This window comes from Lactuca virosa, chromosome 4 (assembly GCF_052849685.1).
Source record: "Lactuca virosa cultivar CGN04683 chromosome 4, Lactuca_virosa_CGN04683_v6, whole genome shotgun sequence".
Classification (NCBI taxonomy): Eukaryota; Viridiplantae; Streptophyta; class Magnoliopsida; order Asterales; family Asteraceae; genus Lactuca; species Lactuca virosa.
Window position 1 is genome coordinate 271020296 of NC_136429.1, and position 18476 is coordinate 271038771.

Here is an 18476-nt window from a genome sequence, read left to right on the forward strand (position 1 = left end):
ATGGATTAAAATGTTACAAACCTGACGAATTTTCCATCAGCTATATGTAGCAAAAACATTAATTTTTTAAGTGATACCACATCATCCACATGTCTTTTGGTCTAATTTTCCATCAGCTACAAGACCATGATTCCGAACCAGGTTGTTATAACTAATCGTTAATCTAGCAAAACAGTAAATTGCACCAAAATGACAAGGGTACTTTTGTCTAATTTTGTAATAGTTACAGGATATGTCATGTGATCAGTTTTCAAAAAAATTATCACATATTAAGTATATATAGATTGGGTCAATAATAAAACTGTCGCTTACAGTTTTAGAATTTTTTTAGATCAGTTCTCAGAAAGAAAACTTACATTGTTGCCAAATCAACATGAAAATGCAGTTCATTTCAAACTTGATGTATGCATATTTAACTTCCAATGAACCTGTTGCCCAATATAAACATAAAAGGTTAACATTAATAATCTTTTTTTTTGTGTCTTTATAGACTTGTTATGACTTCTCGTTAGTAGATATTGCATGATTACATAATAATAGATGGAAATGAAGCCTAATTAAGAAAACAACATAAATACAACATAAACTATGAAACACAAATGAATATTGTTTTGTTTTTCTATCCAACCAATATATGAAAACCGTAAATATCCAAGTATATGCTAATGTGGTACAACTATAAATAAGAGCATGATGGTTATAAGTCAATTTTAATTTAAATTAACATTTAAATAATGTACACCTGATGTTTTTAAAACATAAAAAAAATCACCTACTACCACTCTGCATGTTCTACTTTTATCGACAAATACAAACTTGGAACTTGGGTCATCAACGGTTTGCTGATTTGGCAAGGACTACAAATAAAAAAAACCCACAAAATTAGATCATATATGCAGTTTCCAAAAGGACAAAGAAATAATGAGTTTATTCACATATAAAATGCTGATATTGTGTTATAACGGTACCATAAAAAGAAAATCAACATAAAACCAAGGAATAATGATTTTATGAACATATAAACTGCTTCTAAATTAGAATCCTTGTCCGATTTGTAAATCTGCATCAATAAAATGAAAAAAAAAACAGCTTAAATCAAACAAAAAAAATGCTAGTTGAAATTGCAATACCCCTAGACAAAGACAAAACTCGATTACTCAAACAAAAATTCAAGAAATATTTAAACCAAAAATACAAGAACCATGAACAAAATCCATAAAAAATAATTGAAACTTTTTTAAGCTACAAACCCATAAATCTTTGAACCAAACCCATAAATCTTCAAACCAAACACCATTCATCTTTGTTTTAAGCAACAACAGACTAAAACATCAAACACAACCCACAAAAATTCCATTGTAAGTTGTTTGATCGAATCTGGTGGTTGCTAGATAGATAAGGAAGGAGGGAGAGATAAAGACAGGGGTATGGTGACAGTGATTGTGAATGGTGTTCTGACTAAGAATTGATGCAAGGAAGCAAAACGTCATGCCTTTAATCGCCATTTTTTCATTTTCAAAGTCCAATAAATTAAAACATGAATGGGGAAATTGTTAAAATAGTGAGTACTCAACTTGAAACACAAGCGCTATGCGAGGACATTGAAATTAATAACTGTAAAAGTCCTAAACTTCACAGTCGAAATTAAAAAAAAATAAGAAAATCTTACCTTGATATGCGTATGATTTCAAAAAAAAAAAAAACAACGAACTAACCATATGGGCTGGAGGCGGTGGCAGCGAGGGTATTTATGGTGATTAGAGTGAGGATGAAGGAGGAGAATGGTGAAGAAGGTGATGGATTTCAGGACCGTTGGCTCCTGGGTAGTGGACATAGTGATTAGTAGGGTTTAGATCATAGTTGTGGTTGCAGAAGTCTTTGACAGTGGCGGTGAGTGGTGGTAGTGGAGACTGAGTTTTTGAGAGCATATTACTTGGTGAAACCTTGACTCATTCAAAATCTTATCATCTTGTTTGACTTTTTAATATATGTTGACCGGATAAGATTTTCTATGCATAAAATGAATACACATAATGTAGTAAGGCTTGTACCTCTTAAAATTCAACATTTGAGGTTAAATGCTTATTAAGGTGTGTGTGTGTATATATATATATATATATATATATATATATATATATATATATATATATATATGGGAAAAGTGAATATACCCTTAAGGGTATATAAGCTCAGGTACCCAAACTCACCATACTACATCGTTTTGTATCATATATAGACATTGTAATTGTCCAATGTTCTTATAATTCAACTTCGAACTTGAATTACTTCAAAGATTTTTATAAATTTCATATTTATCTTCTTCTTACATAATTGTCATTTTCAACAATAATATATATAGTCTAGTAAGTGTTCGACAAAAAGATGTGAGGTAAGAAGAACATAATAGTGAAATTTTAAAAATATTGAATATAAATCAAGTTAAGGATTGAAGTTTAACAATATTATAATGAATATATCAAACAAAACGACGTATTATTATGAGTTTGGGTACCTAAGCTTATATACCCTTAAGGGTATATTCACTTTTCCTATATATATATATATATATATATCCTTCAAGATTTCTAAGATATATATAAGACAACAAGACAAAACTTCAAAAATGGTCCCTGTGGTTTCCAAAAATCTGAAGTTTAGTCCCTAATCTTTAAAAACCTCACAGATGGTCCCTATGGTTTCAAAGCTTTTAATGTCTAGTCCTTACGCCTACTCCGTCAACTTTCTACCGTTAAGTGAGGGGCATTTTCGTCATTTCAATACCAATGACCATTTATGAGGTTTTCTCTTATTATCTTAATTTTTTATTTAAAACAAGAAAAAATGAAAGAAATTTAACCTCTCTCTCTCTCTCTCATCATTGGTACACTAACCTGCTTATCAAACAACGTTGGAGCAATTTCACACCAAATTACTCAATCATTCAGTGGTACACATTTTCGAAATGCTCACGAGGCTGTGGGTTCCCTGTTTCAAGAAAAAGGGGTAGAAGAATACATCTCAGAGTTTGAAGCCTTGACCGGTCTGATTTCCAATCAATCTAAAGAGCAATCAATCGGATTGTTTCTTCGTGGGGTAAAGCCATAAATCAAAAATTGGGTTAGAACACTCAACCTCTCTACATGCGACCAAGCTATGGAATTCTCGAGGAACGTTGAGATGGCAATGGGATTGTACAACGGGAAGACGATTGTCAAAACTTGATCCACTCCTTCCACCTCGTTCTCCCTAGTGTCGGACCCTTTTCACGGCCCATATCAGTTCCAGGTTACTCAAGTCCTAATTTTAAGCATACTTTAGTTTTAATGGGCCGCCCTTTACCTGTTACCCAGATAAAACCCTACCTATAAATTGGAGCCCCGGTACTTGACACCTATCTAAGCAAGAATGGGAGGATTGCAGGAAAAAAGGGTTATGTTTTAGCTGTGGATCAAAGTATACGCCACAAAACAAATGCGCCGAAGGCAGCATATGCGTCTTGCTACTTACCTTACCGACGATGATGAACTCGATGACGCCGACGAGGTAATACCCTCCGACGACCGTAATGACTCCGACATGGTCAACGAGGGGGAGTTCTTATCTCTGGAATCTTGGTGATTTCAATGGTTGAGTTCCTTCAATGGCAGAAACGATCTTCAATAAATAAGAATTAGAGGCGATCTATCGGCTATCATCTTCAGATTCAGATGAGATCCATTGTTTTTTTACATCGCCTGAAGTTGTCAGAACCCTAGCCCTCGTTCTCACTGTCACTTCTGGTATCGTAAGATTGGGAATGAGAATGAACGATGGAATTAGTAAACTGATTGAGAGAGAGACCTTTAAATTTCTTTTTTTTTTCTTTTTTAAAAAAAAAATAGAAAACCTCATAAATGGTCTCTGGGTATTGAAATGATGAAAATACCCCTCACTTAACGGTAGAAAGCTGACGGAGTTAGGCGGAAGGACTAAACATTGTTTTGAAACCATAGGGACCATCTGTGAGGTTTTTAAAGATTAGGGAGTAAACTTTAGATTTTCGGAAACCACAGGGACCATTTTTGAAGTTTTGTCCTTTTAACAATAATAAGGACCTCATTTTGTACACATAAACCCGTATTACACCACGAATCCGTTAATCTTGAATTGTATTAAATCCATCAAACGATTCCTAATATGACACATCTTTTAATTGATTAAAGTCGGATTTCATCATGTGGCTTTAAATTTGTTGTTGTTGATGAATATATAAAGTTATGAAATACGATAAAAAGGGACCCACTATGTTCGTAACAAATATGTTATGGAACTTATGTGATTAGACATTTTATTTATAAATCGAAAATGTAACCAAAATGTAATAACAAAAAAGTATTAAGTAATTTTTGAGCAATTCGATAACTAAGAAACAACTTAACCACTTCATAACTTGAACCTCAACATAAGTCATAATTAGTAAAACAAATTGAGCATGAAAACAAACAGGGTTGTTAACAACATCAACAAAGACTATGATAAAATAATTAAATGTATATATAAAGTTATAAACTAAACCATAAACATGATTGTTTCCAAAAGTTCCATTACATTGGAAGACAATGGGCAAATAGGCTTCAACAACATCTGAATACCATTGATTGCTTGTTAAATCTTTCAAGATTCCATGGCCATGGCTCTGCTTTGATCAATTGTTCTGAAATATTGACCAGTTTGAAAAGTCAACATGCTGTATATGGATGAGTAAAATGAAGAAGCTAGAATTTACAGCATTGAATACAAACACTCCTTGTCTTGTTGTGTCCTTCTGGTCTTGGCATCAACACAGGGCTACCAGTCCATTCGCTTTGAATTCTGCAAAACATTAATCAAACTGCTGATTTTGATCATTTTGTTCTTCAATTTCAAAAATGGTGATATGGGTTTGTTGTAATTACTTACGTTGGAAAAGCGAAAGAGCTTGTACTTGATGAGTCGCTCGATTCCCCCAATGTGTCTTTGTGTTCTTGGGATTCATGCTTCGACCAGTCATTCATCTCCTTGGTTGTGGATGGAATCGACTTTGAATCAACTTCGATTCTCCTTGTTTCATGTTTCTGCAAATTCAGTGTTAAAAATTCAATACTCGAATTTGAAATCAAAGTCGTTAAATCAATGAAGGAGGGAACATTTAAATTGATTCAAAAAAATAAAACCTTCCGACGATCGACGGGATTGACGTTCTGATTCCTCGAAATTGAGTTCTCTAAGCCTCTCTCCTCAATCACATCGACTCCCGCGTCGTCATCTCTGAAGTAAAACACGATGTATTCATCTTCTTCAGATTCACACGATTGCCAGCTTGTCGGCGACTCTTCTCCTCCTCCGCCCTTCTCCGCCGTCGTTCCGAGTTCCAGTACTCCTTTGTCTCTTTGGCGATTCTGATGATCTATTGACGATGGTTTTGGATTCTGGTAATCAGATTCATTTTCTTCTTCCTCTATCGGAACTTTACAAGCTTTGAAACACGAAATCAAATCTTTCATCCGACATCTCATCAACGTATAAGGCGTACTCATGTCTGATTTTTCAGTTTCTAGAAAGAGAAGAGGGAATTTTAGGGTTTGAATTTATCCTTTGATATTTGAAATGTTGAAAAGGATCAGTTATGTGTGAATTGTTGAGCAAATCATGGGAGATATACATGGAAACCGCTTCATAATGCTTCTTCCCTTTTCTAAAATACTCTCTTCCCTCCCAAATAAATAAATAAATAAGTAAGATTTTAATTTAATATCTAATTTAACAAAAATCAGTATTTAATGTTCAAAGAGGGAAAAATAAATTTGAACTTACAATAATTCTGATTTGTTATTGTTAATCATCTTCAATTTGAAGTATATTACAAATATAATCTAAAAACAAGTTATTATTTTTGGTTTTAGCTCTTCCAAATCAATTTTCTGAACATTAGTAAAAATGTTTATTCTCTTCATAAAAATATCGATAAATAATTGATGAATGTAGCGTTGTGAAGTTGTCAAAAAAGGAAAACCGAATTTACAAATCTTCTAACAATGATAAAATTCATTCTTAGTCGGATATAAATAGAATCATAATCTGGTTAATATTCTTATTCCAGATTAACAATTCTATATCTAACTAATAAAAAAACTCACTTCGTAAACTTAAAAACGTATTAGTTTTACATTTTAAATTCATTGTCATGATTCTTGTGTGAATTACGTTCTATTAAAAAAAATATACGGAAAAACCCTCAATCGACTTTATATAAACTGACAAATTCTTTTGATATAAACTCAACGACAAAAATAACTTTCCTTATCTGCGTACATATTTAAGTAATACAACATAATTAAATATCATTTAAGATTACTTGCTTTGTAAGTTTACAAAAATTATGTCATATTTCAACATTTCATCCTAAAAGTTGAAGAACCTAAATCTATGAAATGAATGGCCAATAAATTATCGTATTCTCCCAAGCTTAGAGCATCCATAATGTACGTTTTATGAAAGCTTAAGGGGTAAAAGAGGTGGTTGATAATGTACGTTTGATGAAAGTTTAATGGATCAAAGAGGTGGTTGATGTTGCATTTGAACATGAGTTGAATTCGTTATAGGTCTCAAATCTCAATCCAACCTCACTTGTTTAATTAGATACGCTGATATTTCCACCTTAACTTAAAATGTTGAACAATTGGGATGAAATTGAGTTGACATGTTTATTTTTGTTCCTAACCTAGCATGTTAAACAAATGGGTTGAATTTATATTGACCTACATAAAAGTTTATAATGTAAATTAAAATAAGAAAATTTTAACTACTAAAATAAGTTAAAGGGAGAACTGCAATAAAGTCCTTACATATTTGTCTCATAATCGATTTAGTCTTTATATATATTTTTTTTATTCAATTAAGTCCCAAAAACTGGTAATCGTATTCCATTTAACCATTTTACCCGATCAAAAGGTTATCCAACTTTAAAAAATTACATTTTTGTCCCAGATTTTGAAATTTGTTACAAAATTGGTCCAAAATTTACACTTTTGACCCAGATTTTAAATTTTACTACAAATTTGATCCAAAATTTACCCTTTTTGCTCAAATTTTAGAATTTTGTTATGAAATTATCCTAACTTTAGGTTTTTTACAACTTTTTTTCTCAAAAATTTATTTCGAATATGTTTTTTCTTTATAAAATCATATTTTTCAAAAAAAAATTATTTTCACATAAAAAATCTTATATTTTCTATATAAAAACTTTTTTAAAAAAAAACTTTTTTGTATACGAAATACCTATTTATAAAAATAGGTATTTATTAAGTACATAAGCATATAAAAATCTGTTTTCATAAAGAAAATGTATACAGACATGTATTTTACAAAAAAATGTATACAAATACATATTTTATTATAAATACATTTGTATGCAAACACATATTTATAAAAAAAAATGTATACAAACACCTATTTCATAGTAAACGTATACATTTGTTTTGTAAAAACATATTTATATGCACCTAAATAAGTGTTTGTATACATTGCTTTTGTATATATATATATATATATATATATATATATATATATATATATATAAACACCTATTTTATAATAAATGCATTTATATTCAAACACTTTTATATGTAAAATGTATACAAACACGTATTATATAAAAAATTATTCAAATAAGTTTTTATAAAAAAATTGTATACAAACACGATTTTATAATAATATATATATATATATATATATATATATATATATATATATATATATATATCGTACTATGAAAATAGGTGTTTGTTTACATTTTCTTTATAAAAACAGATTTGTATATATTTATGTACTTAATAAATACCTATTTTTATAAATAGATATTTCGTATACAAAAAAAGTTTTTAAAAATAAGTTTTTATATAGAAAATTTAAGATTTTTTATGTGAAATTTTTTTGTATAAATATGATTTTATAAAGAAAAAACATATTCGGAACAAAATTTTGAGAAAAAAGTTGTAAAAAAACTAAAGTTAGGATGAATTCATAACAAAATTCTAAAATTTGGGCCTAAAGGGTAAATTTTGGACCAAATTTGTAATACAATTTAAAATATGGGCCAAAAGTGTAAATTTTGGACCAAATTTGTCATAAATTTTGAAATCTAGGCCAAAAATATAATTTTTGAAAGTAGGATTACCTGTTGGCTGGGTAGAAGGGTTAAATTGAATACCATTACCGGTTTTTGAGAGTTAATTGAATAAAAAAAAGGATATAAGGAGTAAATCGATTATGAGACCAATATATAAGGACTTTACTGCAGTTTTTCCTAAGTTAAAATATCTATAGTTTTTCATGTTTTGAAGAAAAGTACAATCATAAATACATTAAATTGTTCAAATCACATTAGAAATGTTTGATTTCTATTTAACACCACTTCCATTTGAGCACGACTTTCGTCTTGATCTTCTTTAAGTCATGATAGCTCCACATAGCTCCTCAAGTCGGGATTATATTTTTTCTATCAAAATAAATAAATTTTATGTATCTTGTTAATTATAGAAAATGTACATACATATGATAAGACAAATAAAATAAATAAGAAGCTAGAACGGGGAAAATTGAATCCATATCATTTGCCAAAATTAGTTGGTTGATGACAACAATGAAAATATCTATGTGTTTAGGGATGTTTTTTTCGACATATTTAGGCGTGATGAGGTTTTGGCCAAGAAAGAGGCACCTATGAACTTTCTGACTGACTCATTGGAAGAAAGATCAACACTTAGACCAGCTGATGTTTTAGTATTTGGATGGGCTGGAGGGAAGCATGCATGCCTGGATCTAACAGGGGTTTCCCTTCTTGTGAGCTTGGGAAGTGGGGTTTTCACTGTGGGGAAAGCTGCTTTAAAAACTGCATCATGCAAAGTGGCAAAACATGAGAAAGCGTGCATGAAAAATCAACCCACGTTTATACCTTTTGCATTTGATACTTTTCGTTTTCCTTGCAATAGAAGCTATGAAGCTACTCAGTAGAGTCCAACGGGTCATGCATAGTAATGTTATGCCCCCAAGATCTATAGATGTTGTTTTTAGAATAATTAATTTTGCCATCCAAAAACGGGTTGCAACACAGCTTGTTGCTCGTTTAACCGCTACGTCAATGTAAAACTTTATTCTTTAATTAATTTATAATGAGAAGTTATAGAGTGTGTTTGGCAAAGCTTAAAAAATGAGCTTTTTGACTTATTACCGGTTCCACACCAGCATAAGTCAAAATCAGTGTTTGGGTAAAAACGTTTTAAAAAACAGCTTATAGCTAAGGGTGTAAACGAGCCGAGCCGAGCCCGAGCCTAACCAAGCTCGAGCTCCGCTCGTTTAATTTTGAAGAAGCTCGAGCTCGAGCTCGAGCTCGATTCGAGCCTTAAAATGAAGCTCGAGCTCGGCTCGTGAACAATTTAGTGAGCTCGCGAGCCTAAACGAGATTAAACGAGCATATATATATATATATATATATATATATATATATATATATATATATATATATATATATATATATATATATATATATATAGGCTCGTTTAGGCTCATTTAGGCTCGAGCTCGGCTCGGGCTCGTTTAATTCGAGCTCGAGTCGAGATTTTAACGAGTCGATCCCGAGTAGCTCGGCTCACTTACACCCCTACTTATAGCTGTTTGGAACCTCCAATAAGTCATTTTTTGATAAGTTACTTACCCTTATTTATCAAAAAACTCCTTATTTTACCATTCAAAGAAATTAACAAATATACCCCTTAACCTAAACCTACATCAACACAAAAACATACGCTATAAATTAAAAAGCTTATCACGTTTTGACACCGGATAAACTTAGCCAAACACTTTTTTAGAAACTCCGTTATGATACTGTCATAAGTTAATAAACTATAAGTTAAAAAGTTAAAAGCTAATTTAAGCAAACTTTGCCAAACAACCTTATAATATACATTAAATAGGTCATAATTTAAATATTTATATTTATTTAAAAAATATATAATAGTTAGTAAAAAAATAAAAAATCGCCCCTTTATAAACCTATATTTATTAAAATAACAAATTCAATTCAAATAAATAAATAAATAAATAAATAAAATAAAATAAAATCTCAATATGAACACGCACACTTTTATTATTTTCACAAATTAAAAAAAAAAAAAAAAAACAAATTGTTAGATTTATATATTGGCGCGTTTAACCAAACGGACATCACATGTAGAAGGGTTTTGTTCATCGTTTATCCGCGAACCAGTGACACCAGAAGAAAACCCTAAAACCCAGTTGGAAAACTGTTGAATGGAAGAACCAGAGACGCAAATTGAAGTCCGATCCCTAACCGGTGAAACGATGACTGTCTCAATTTCCTCCAGTAGGACAATTCAAGAACTCAAGCTTCTCCTTAAACAAATCTTTCCTCCCGCAACCACTTCCTCGAACTTCCACCTTTTTCTCAAGGTATTCGCTTTCAAATGTTGATACACATGCGTAGAAATGAGTGTGTGAATTTGAAGATTGGGGCAATTACTGCGGTATTGATATTTAATTATTTATGTATGTGTATATAACTATATATCACTGATCATAGAAACTTAAAGACTATAATTGCTTCCAATTTCTTTCAGTTTCTGCGTTACTATAATCTGATTGTCTGCATTGCAATACGTTGATTCAGGGCACGAAACTAAGCTTGCAGAGTCAGATAAGTAGTACCTTGATTTCCCATGGCGAATTTATTGTTCTTCTTCCGTTTACAAAGAAGGACAAACAGAAAATCGTGGAGCCATGTGAGAATGAAACAAATTCTCAAAATTTTCATCAGTGTTCCACCTCAAAGTTTGCTGAATCAGCTTGGTCCGATATGATGCAAGATCTGTCCTCTCTCCGGGATGCAGAAATTGATGGGAATGAGAGTCATACTCAATTTGAATCTGGGAATACAAAATCCAACACTCGAAATGAAGCAGAGAAGAGCTTGATTGATGAGGCAATAAACGAGCTTTTGAACACATTTCAATCATGTGATAGTGATGAACTGGATGAAAAGAGCTGTGAGGGGTTTATGCAAGTTTTGGAGTCAGTTAACTGTTTATCTGATCCAAAAACCAAAAATTGTATGTTAATGAATGCAAATACACGAATCAGTGAATTCCATGGTGCTTCTGGCAGTATTTATTCATGTATTTGTCCATCATGGCTGAAGGTTCTTTTGAAGGCCTTTTATTTCTTGAACATTTACTCTAGTTTTCTTCAAGTGCAGCAGAGAAAAGTTACCCTATTCAGTTTGGAGCGTGGATTTGACCAGCTAAGTAAGTTGGGATTTGGATTTGAATCTGCTTATCTTGAGAATCTTGCTGTGCTTTGTCCTCAGGTAATTGTCCATGCTACAGATCTGTATGACTAATGTGCTGTTTTTTTTGGCTTAAACTATTAAGTCAATCTGTCTTGATAAAGTCAAAAAGAAACATTCATGTATAGCTGTCCAGATTAAGTGCTTAACTCATTAAGGCAAAAAGAAACAGCCTCTAAGATTTATTAGCTCAAGTACTTACTAGAACTGTATCATTGTTCACTCAAAACATGTCTCTTTTTCTTTTGCAGGTTATACAATTTATTGACAATGATGCTGAAGGTAAAAGGTCAAACAATTCCATTGTTGTCATTAAGTCAAAATCAGATCTTAAATACCAAATTAAAGGTATACCTAATCGTTTTATGATGGTTTTATTTGATCTCAAGTCCACAGTGGTTGCATTTTAATTCACAACTAACTTAACTGCTTTTGTTTCTATTTAGGTAAGAGAAAGATGTCTACTCCTAGAGTAGTTAATGCTTTAAAAAAAAGAGAAAGTTCCTTCAGAGCCGATTTATGGGCAGTTGTTAAATCATTTATGGTATGTGTAAATGTTAAAAGTTCATAAAATTTTACTTAGATGATAAGCAAAATGTTTTCATGCAGGAAAAAAAGGGTAAAGAGACAATCAAGTCATTATTTTTAAATGATCTTTTGCTACATGCAACTGAAGGAAATCATAAAGAAACTAAAAATGATGCTAAAAGAACAAAAAGAAGCATGTCTGAACCCTCAGATTCCTTTTCACCTGAAGTACAATGTAAAGTAGGTGTCATCTTTGAGTTCCATTTTTCATTTTTTTTCTTGAAATTCTCTTTACATTTCTTGTTTCTATACAAGTTCATTCACAAAATGTATAATTTTATTTTCATGTCCCATTAATGCTTTCCTTTACAGGAAACGAATCCTTTGCTGCCTACAGAAATGGTTGAGCATCTGAAGACAGGCCTTGGTTCCCAAGGACAGGTGTCATCTTTATTCTTTATCGTTACAAATTTACAAATCTACCCTTCTATGTACCCCAATTATTTAATCCTCTATTACAGATAGTTCATATTGAAGAGATTAATGCCCGAATAGCCAATTTTGTAAAGATTCCAGATTATCTTTCTGAAGGAACTAAATCTGCACTGAAATGTTCAGGTGTCTCAAAGTTATATAGCCACCAGGTATCTTCATTTGTAGTTAACCAAAAATCCATTATTATTATTTTATATTTTATATATTTCTCATTTGTTCTTATGGTATTTTAGGCAGAGTCAATTGAGGCATCAATTTCTGGAAAGAATGTTGTTATTTCAACCATGACATCAAGTGGAAAGTCTCTTTGTTATAATTTACCAGTTCTTGAAGTATTATCTCAACATCCTTCAGCTTGTGCTCTATATCTCTTTCCAACAAAGGTCCATTCTTTTAATTTATTTAGTTAAAATTTTATACCCTTTTTCACTTTTTAGATTTATTTTCATTTCCTTTTAATGAAAACATCAAATTCATCATGTAGGCTTTGGCACAAGATCAACTAAGAGCATTGTTATCTATGACAGAAGGTTTTTATGTAGGCTTAAACATTGGTATATATGATGGAGATACTTCTCATGAAGATAGATTATGGCTTCGTGATAATTCTAGACTGGTATTTTCGTAATTTATTCTTATTTTGAGGGTATCAAATTTGATTATTTTGACTAAATTTGTTAAACTATTTGTAGTTGATTACAAATCCAGATATGCTCCATATGTCAATCTTGCCCTTTCATAACCAATTCCAACGATTCTTATCAAACCTCAGGTTATACTTTATAATAAATGATCATATATTTTAGACAAAATTACATAAATGGTCCCTGTGGTTTACCAAAGGTCACAAACTTAGTCCTTGCTATTTTTTTTTGATACAAATGGTCCTTGTGGTTTCTAAACCCTGTGGTTTCTAAAACTTGCACCAATAGTCTTTGAACTACATAAAATGACTTTTTTGCCCTTTCTTAATTTCTTTTAGCAGGACCAACCACACAAGTTTTAGAAACCACAGGGACTATGTTCGTAAAAAAAATTAGTAGAGACTAAGTTTGTGACCTTTGGTAAACCACAGGGACCATTTATGTAACTTTGTCTATATTTTAGATTTTAAAAAAATATGTTTTTATGTAATAGGTATGTGTTGGTCCAGATAAAAGAAATTAAGAAAGGGTAAAAAAGTCATTTTATGTAGTTAAGAGACTATTGGTGCAAGTTTTAAAAACCACAGGGATCATTCATGCAATTTTAGAAACCACAAGGACCATTTGTATCAAAAAAAATTAGCAAGGACTAAGTTTGTGACCTTTGGTAAACCACAGGGACCATTTATGTAACTTTGTCTATATTTTAGATTTAAAAAAATAGTATGTTTTTATGTAAAAGGTATGTGGTGGTTGATGAAGCTCATTCATATAAGGGAGCATTTGGATGCCATGCTGCTCTTATTATAAGGAGGCTTCTTCGACTCTGTGCTCATGGTATTAATATTAACTATTAACACTAAAATCCAGACTTTATATTTTGTTTCTACTATTGTTTTTGTAAATTTACATATTTACCCTCGAATCCTGCTTTCATATTTGTAGTTTACGGGAGTGATCCGTCTTTTATATTTTGCACTGCAACCTCTGCTAATCCACGTGAACATACAATGGTACTAAAATGATACTTTTTTTTTTCATAATCAGATGACACGTTGCATTATATTTAATTATTTATCCATTTTTTTTTATAACTTTTTAGGAACTTTCAAGCTTACCAACAATGGAGTTAATTCACAAAGATGGAAGCCCTTCTGGCCCTAAACTTTTTGTTCTCTGGAACCCTCCTTTACGCATGAAAAATGTAAATATTTCTTGATTCTTTTGTGTATTTCTAACAAATTACAAGATATTGATTGTTTCTTTTTATGATTTTTTGAAATTTACAGGTTAACAAGAGAAGTAGAAGCAGCATAGATACTGACAAATTTGAAAGAACAGTTTTCCTTGGACGCTCAAGGTATATATGCAAAATTGTGGTTGTCAAAATTATGTGGTTTTGGTACAAAATGTTTTGTGGTGCACAAATGGTCCAATTTTGGATACCTTGTGCGATTTTGGTCCAAAAATGTTAACTTTAACAACTTGACTGTTAACTTTTTTTAAAATGACAATTTTAACTTTAGGGACCATTTCTGCAAGAAAACTACAACAAACCATTTTTGCATCTCTTCTTTTTAATTTTATTCAATTATTATACATTAATTTTTTTTTTTTAAATTTCTTTTATTGGATTACTTTTTTATTTTATTATTATATATTAATAAATATTATTTTTAATATATAGTATTTATATATTAGTAAATATTAGTTTATTGGATTATTAGTTACATTTAATTAATTTCTTTTTTAATAGATTATTTCTTTTTATCGGATTATTATATATTAATAAATATTATTTTAAATATATAATATTCATTAATATAAAATAATCCAATAAAAAGAAATAATCTATTAAAAAAGAAATTAAAAGATTATTAACTAAACGTAATTAATAATCTAAAATAAAGTAATGCTTATTAATATATAAATATTATATATTAAAAATAATATATAATAATACACTAAAAAAAAGTAATCCAATAAAAAGATTAAAAGAAGAATTAATTAAAAGAATTAATGTATAATAATTAAATAAAATAAAAAAGAATAGATGCAAAAATGGTCCGTATAGTTTGGTTGCAGAAATGGTCCCTGAGGTTAAAATTGTCATTTTAAAAAAGTTAACAGTCCAACCGTTAAAGTTAACATTTTTGGACCAAAAACGCGTATCCAAAATTGGATCATTTTTGCACCACAAAACATTTCTGGACCAAAACCACATAATTTTGACAACAACAAGGACCATTTTTGAAATTTTGTCTATAATCATATTTAAGATATTTTACTTTTGAATTAGCTCTTCAATGATTATAATTTTTGCTTTTTTGTAGTCCTATATTGGAAGTTTCATATCTGTTTGCAGAAATTATTCAACATGGACTTCGTTGCATTGCATTTTGCAAAACACGCAAACTATCTGAACTCGTATTGAGCTATACGTATGTCTCCTTTTCCCCTTTACATTCTTAATATGAGAAATTACCGAATTAACCTTTGCCTGTTATCAGACGCGAAAGTCTTCAGAAAACCGCACCTGATCTTGTAAATTCCGTGTTTGCTTATCGAGCTGGCTACACTGCTCATGTTAGTATATAATTATATAAACATTCGTTTTTTTTTTCTTTTTTAAACTTTATGTATTTATTGATCTTCCATTTACGTAAATGATAAAATAGGATAGGAGAAGACTTGAAAGCGACCTTTTTAGTGGGAAAATTCGTGGTGTTGCTGCTACAAATGCTCTTGAATTAGGGATCGATGTTGGACACATTGATGTCACTCTTCATCTAGGGTTTCCTGGAACTATAGCTAGGTATGTTAATTTTATACTCTTTTGAATTTTTTTATTTATTTATTCTCATTATTATAATAAAAAATTTCAATTTTAATTAGCTTATGGCAACAAGCTGGAAGGTCTGGAAGAAGGGAACAACCATCACTTGCTATATATGTTGCATTTGAAGGACCTCTCGATCAATACTTTATGAAATTCCCTCACAAACTCTTCAAAGGACCAATAGAATGTTGCCACGTGGATGCTAAAAACCCTCAGGTTCTTCAACAACATTTAGTCTGTGCATCACTTGAACACCCGATAAGTGTTGCTCATGATGAGAAGTACTTTGGTCCTGACCTAAAAACTACATTATTAGCCCTTAAAAGTAAGGGTTATGTCACTTTCAATCCCTCTGCTGAAATTTGGAACTACATTGGGCCTGAGAAAATACCTTCTCGTGGTGTTAGCATACGTGCAATAGAATCAGAGAGATACAAAGTAATTGACATGAAAAATGACCAAGTTCTTGAAGAAATTGAAGAGAGTAAAGCTTTCTTTCAGGTAACTATTATTTTAAACATGGGAAATGGATTATATTTTATATATAATTATATCATATCACCTTATGTTTAATTCATCATTCAGGTCTATGAAGGTGCCGTTTATATGCAGCAAGGGAAAACCTATTTAGTCAAGAATCTTAATTTATCTACAAAAATCGCTTCCTGTCAAGAAGCTGATTTAAAATACTACACCAAGATTCGTGATTTCACTGACATTGAAGTTGTAGGAGGTCACATTGTAAGTTTCAACCTAAATCATCTGTTAATTTCTTCCATTTTATATTTTAAGTTAAATTTTACTTTTATTCCAGGCATACCCAGCAAAAATTCCTAACATTTATCACTCAAAAACATCTGCTCAATCAAATCCATGTAAAGTCACTACTAATTGGTTTGGATTTAGAAGGATTTGGAAAGGAAGCAATAGAGTTTTTGATACAGTTGATCTATCACTTCCTAGTTATACATATGAGTCAATGGCTGTTTGGATACGGGTCCCACAATCAATAAAAACAGCTGTGGAAATGGAGAATTATTCCTTTCGTGGAGGCTTGCATGCTGCAGGGCATGCACTTCTACATATTGTTCCTCTGTAAGTCTAAATACAAGGTAACTTCCAAATGATTCCGGCGGAATTGGAATTTGAGATTCCATTCCATGGTTGTTTGAAACTGAATGTAGGTATATAATTTGCAACTCATCGGATTTGGCTTCAGAGTGTGTGAATCCTCATGATACTCGTTACATTCCCGAAAGAATTTTATTATATGATTCACGCCCTGGAGGAACAGGCATTTCATCACAGGTCAAAATAAACTTGCCACGTCATCTGTCCATGTTGACAAAAAAAAGAAAAAAATACAAAATTTGATAATAATAATAATAATAATATAATAATAATAATAATAAAATATTGCGTGTAGGTTCAACCTATTTTTACTGAGCTTTTAAGTGCTGCATTGGAACTTATCACATCATGTTGTTGCTCTGGTGATGCTGGTTGTCCTAATTGTGTTCAAGTTAGTTTCTTTCCACTTGCTGTTTATTTGTAGTATTTTTTTTTTCTTTTTGTTTTTAATATCTAAATTAGTAATGTAATTTGTACTTTTTATTGTTTGGAATATTTCAGAATCTTTCGTGTCATGAGTACAATGAAGTTTTGCATAAAGATGCAGCGATGATGATTATTAAGGTTATTGCCAAACACCAAATTTAACTAAATGCAAAAAGTAGCATCATATTCCGTATTGTAGTTTCAGTATTTCTTTTAGTGAAAATTGCTTAAACGAATTAATGAAAGTCTATTGCTACTTCATGCATATAATCATGTGTTAATGTTGACTTTACTAAGTTGTGATGTTATTGCAGGGTGTTTTAGAATTGGAGAAATCAAACTTTGCAGATACTTCCACTCTTTCATGACTTGTTGAGCTAGATTTGTAAATATGGTAGGACATTGAACTTTTGGTTAATTATCGTCTCATTGTTTTCAAAAATTAAACAAATCAGTTTTGGAGTTTTGTATATGATTATTTTTGGGATTTAAAAATAAAGGTTGTATTGGTGTTCATTTTTGTTGTATACTTGAAAAAAAATATTTGATTATTGAAGGTTAAAGTATCTTTCAAGATTCGGAACTTAATTGTAGTTTTTGAAAACGTTGATTAAATGGTTTTGATATTATATTCAAAGTATTTTGATATGGAAAAGTAAACCCAAAATGTTACATTGGCTTTAGCAATTTCACTCATGTTCATGATTAAGTTCAAGCATATGCAACGAGAGATGCATTTTTTTTTCTTCCGTAGAAGGTAAAATTATTTGTAATGTTTATGCTTATGATTTTTGAAAGATGAGCGACTAATTTTGCTAATTTCATAATTAATAATGTTTTTTTCGATGTATTTTGTTGAAATATCGGTAAATTGAAGTTTTTATGTAGGAAGCATGAAAATTAATACATTTAGACTTTAGACCAAAATGTAAAAATACGAAATGTGCTATAAAAGTTATAGACTATACAACTCTCGACATGTTTTATTGAAACTGATGGATATTGTTCACATATTTTATTTATTACACCAGTGGTT

At 30.9% G+C, this 18476-nt stretch overlaps 2 protein-coding genes across 3 annotated transcripts; one reads left to right on the forward strand and one right to left on the reverse strand.

Annotated features, from left to right (window-relative positions):
• Positions 1 to 4626: 4626 nt before the first annotated feature.
• BASL (breaking of asymmetry in the stomatal lineage) lies at positions 4627 to 5610 on the reverse strand. Its single transcript, XM_079087507.1, has 3 exons — positions 5193 to 5610; positions 4939 to 5093; positions 4627 to 4851 (listed from the first exon to the last, which is right to left on the reverse strand). Exons 1-3 carry the CDS (start codon positions 5553 to 5555, stop codon positions 4755 to 4757), a joined length of 615 nt encoding a protein of 204 aa, XP_078943633.1. The 5' UTR covers positions 5556 to 5610; the 3' UTR covers positions 4627 to 4754.
• Positions 5611 to 10254: 4644 nt separating this feature from the next.
• On the forward strand, positions 10255 to 17956 carry LOC145108286 (UBQ, helicase-c and DEAD-like helicase domain-containing protein). Of its 2 annotated transcripts, none has more exons than XM_079045312.1 (24): positions 10255 to 10485; positions 10703 to 11398; positions 11629 to 11725; positions 11824 to 11921; positions 11987 to 12145; positions 12278 to 12346; positions 12427 to 12549; positions 12634 to 12783; positions 12885 to 13016; positions 13093 to 13172; positions 13787 to 13881; positions 13990 to 14057; positions 14147 to 14248; positions 14334 to 14404; positions 15378 to 15485; positions 15555 to 15630; positions 15723 to 15859; positions 15940 to 16384; positions 16469 to 16624; positions 16698 to 16978; positions 17068 to 17191; positions 17310 to 17405; positions 17516 to 17578; positions 17755 to 17956. In XM_079045312.1, exons 1-24 carry the CDS (start codon positions 10327 to 10329, stop codon positions 17806 to 17808), a joined length of 3639 nt encoding a protein of 1212 aa, XP_078901438.1. In that variant the 5' UTR covers positions 10255 to 10326; the 3' UTR covers positions 17809 to 17956. The 2 variants fall into 2 exon arrangements, with proteins under 2 accessions (XP_078901438.1, XP_078901439.1); XM_079045313.1 differs by having other exon boundaries at positions 10458 to 10559.
• The last annotated feature ends 520 nt before the right edge of the window (positions 17957 to 18476 follow it).

Coding starts and splice junctions, on each gene's coding strand:
- LOC145108286 (XM_079045312.1), top strand. CDS start 10,327: ATGGAAGAACCAGAGACGCAAATTGAAGTCCGATCCCTAACCGGTGAA. Junction 11,399..11,628: donor TTGCTGTGCTTTGTCCTCAG/GTAATTGTCCAT, acceptor TTTCTTTTGCAG/GTTATACAATTTATTGACAA. Junction 16,385..16,468: donor AGAGTAAAGCTTTCTTTCAG/GTAACTATTATT, acceptor TTCATCATTCAG/GTCTATGAAGGTGCCGTTTA.
- BASL (XM_079087507.1), bottom strand. CDS start 5,555: ATGAGTACGCCTTATACGTTGATGAGATGTCGGATGAAAGATTTGATT. Junction 5,094..5,192: donor ATCCCGTCGATCGTCGGAAG/GTTTTATTTTTT, acceptor CTGAATTTGCAG/AAACATGAAACAAGGAGAAT. Junction 4,852..4,938: donor AGCTCTTTCGCTTTTCCAAC/GTAAGTAATTAC, acceptor AATGTTTTGCAG/AATTCAAAGCGAATGGACTG.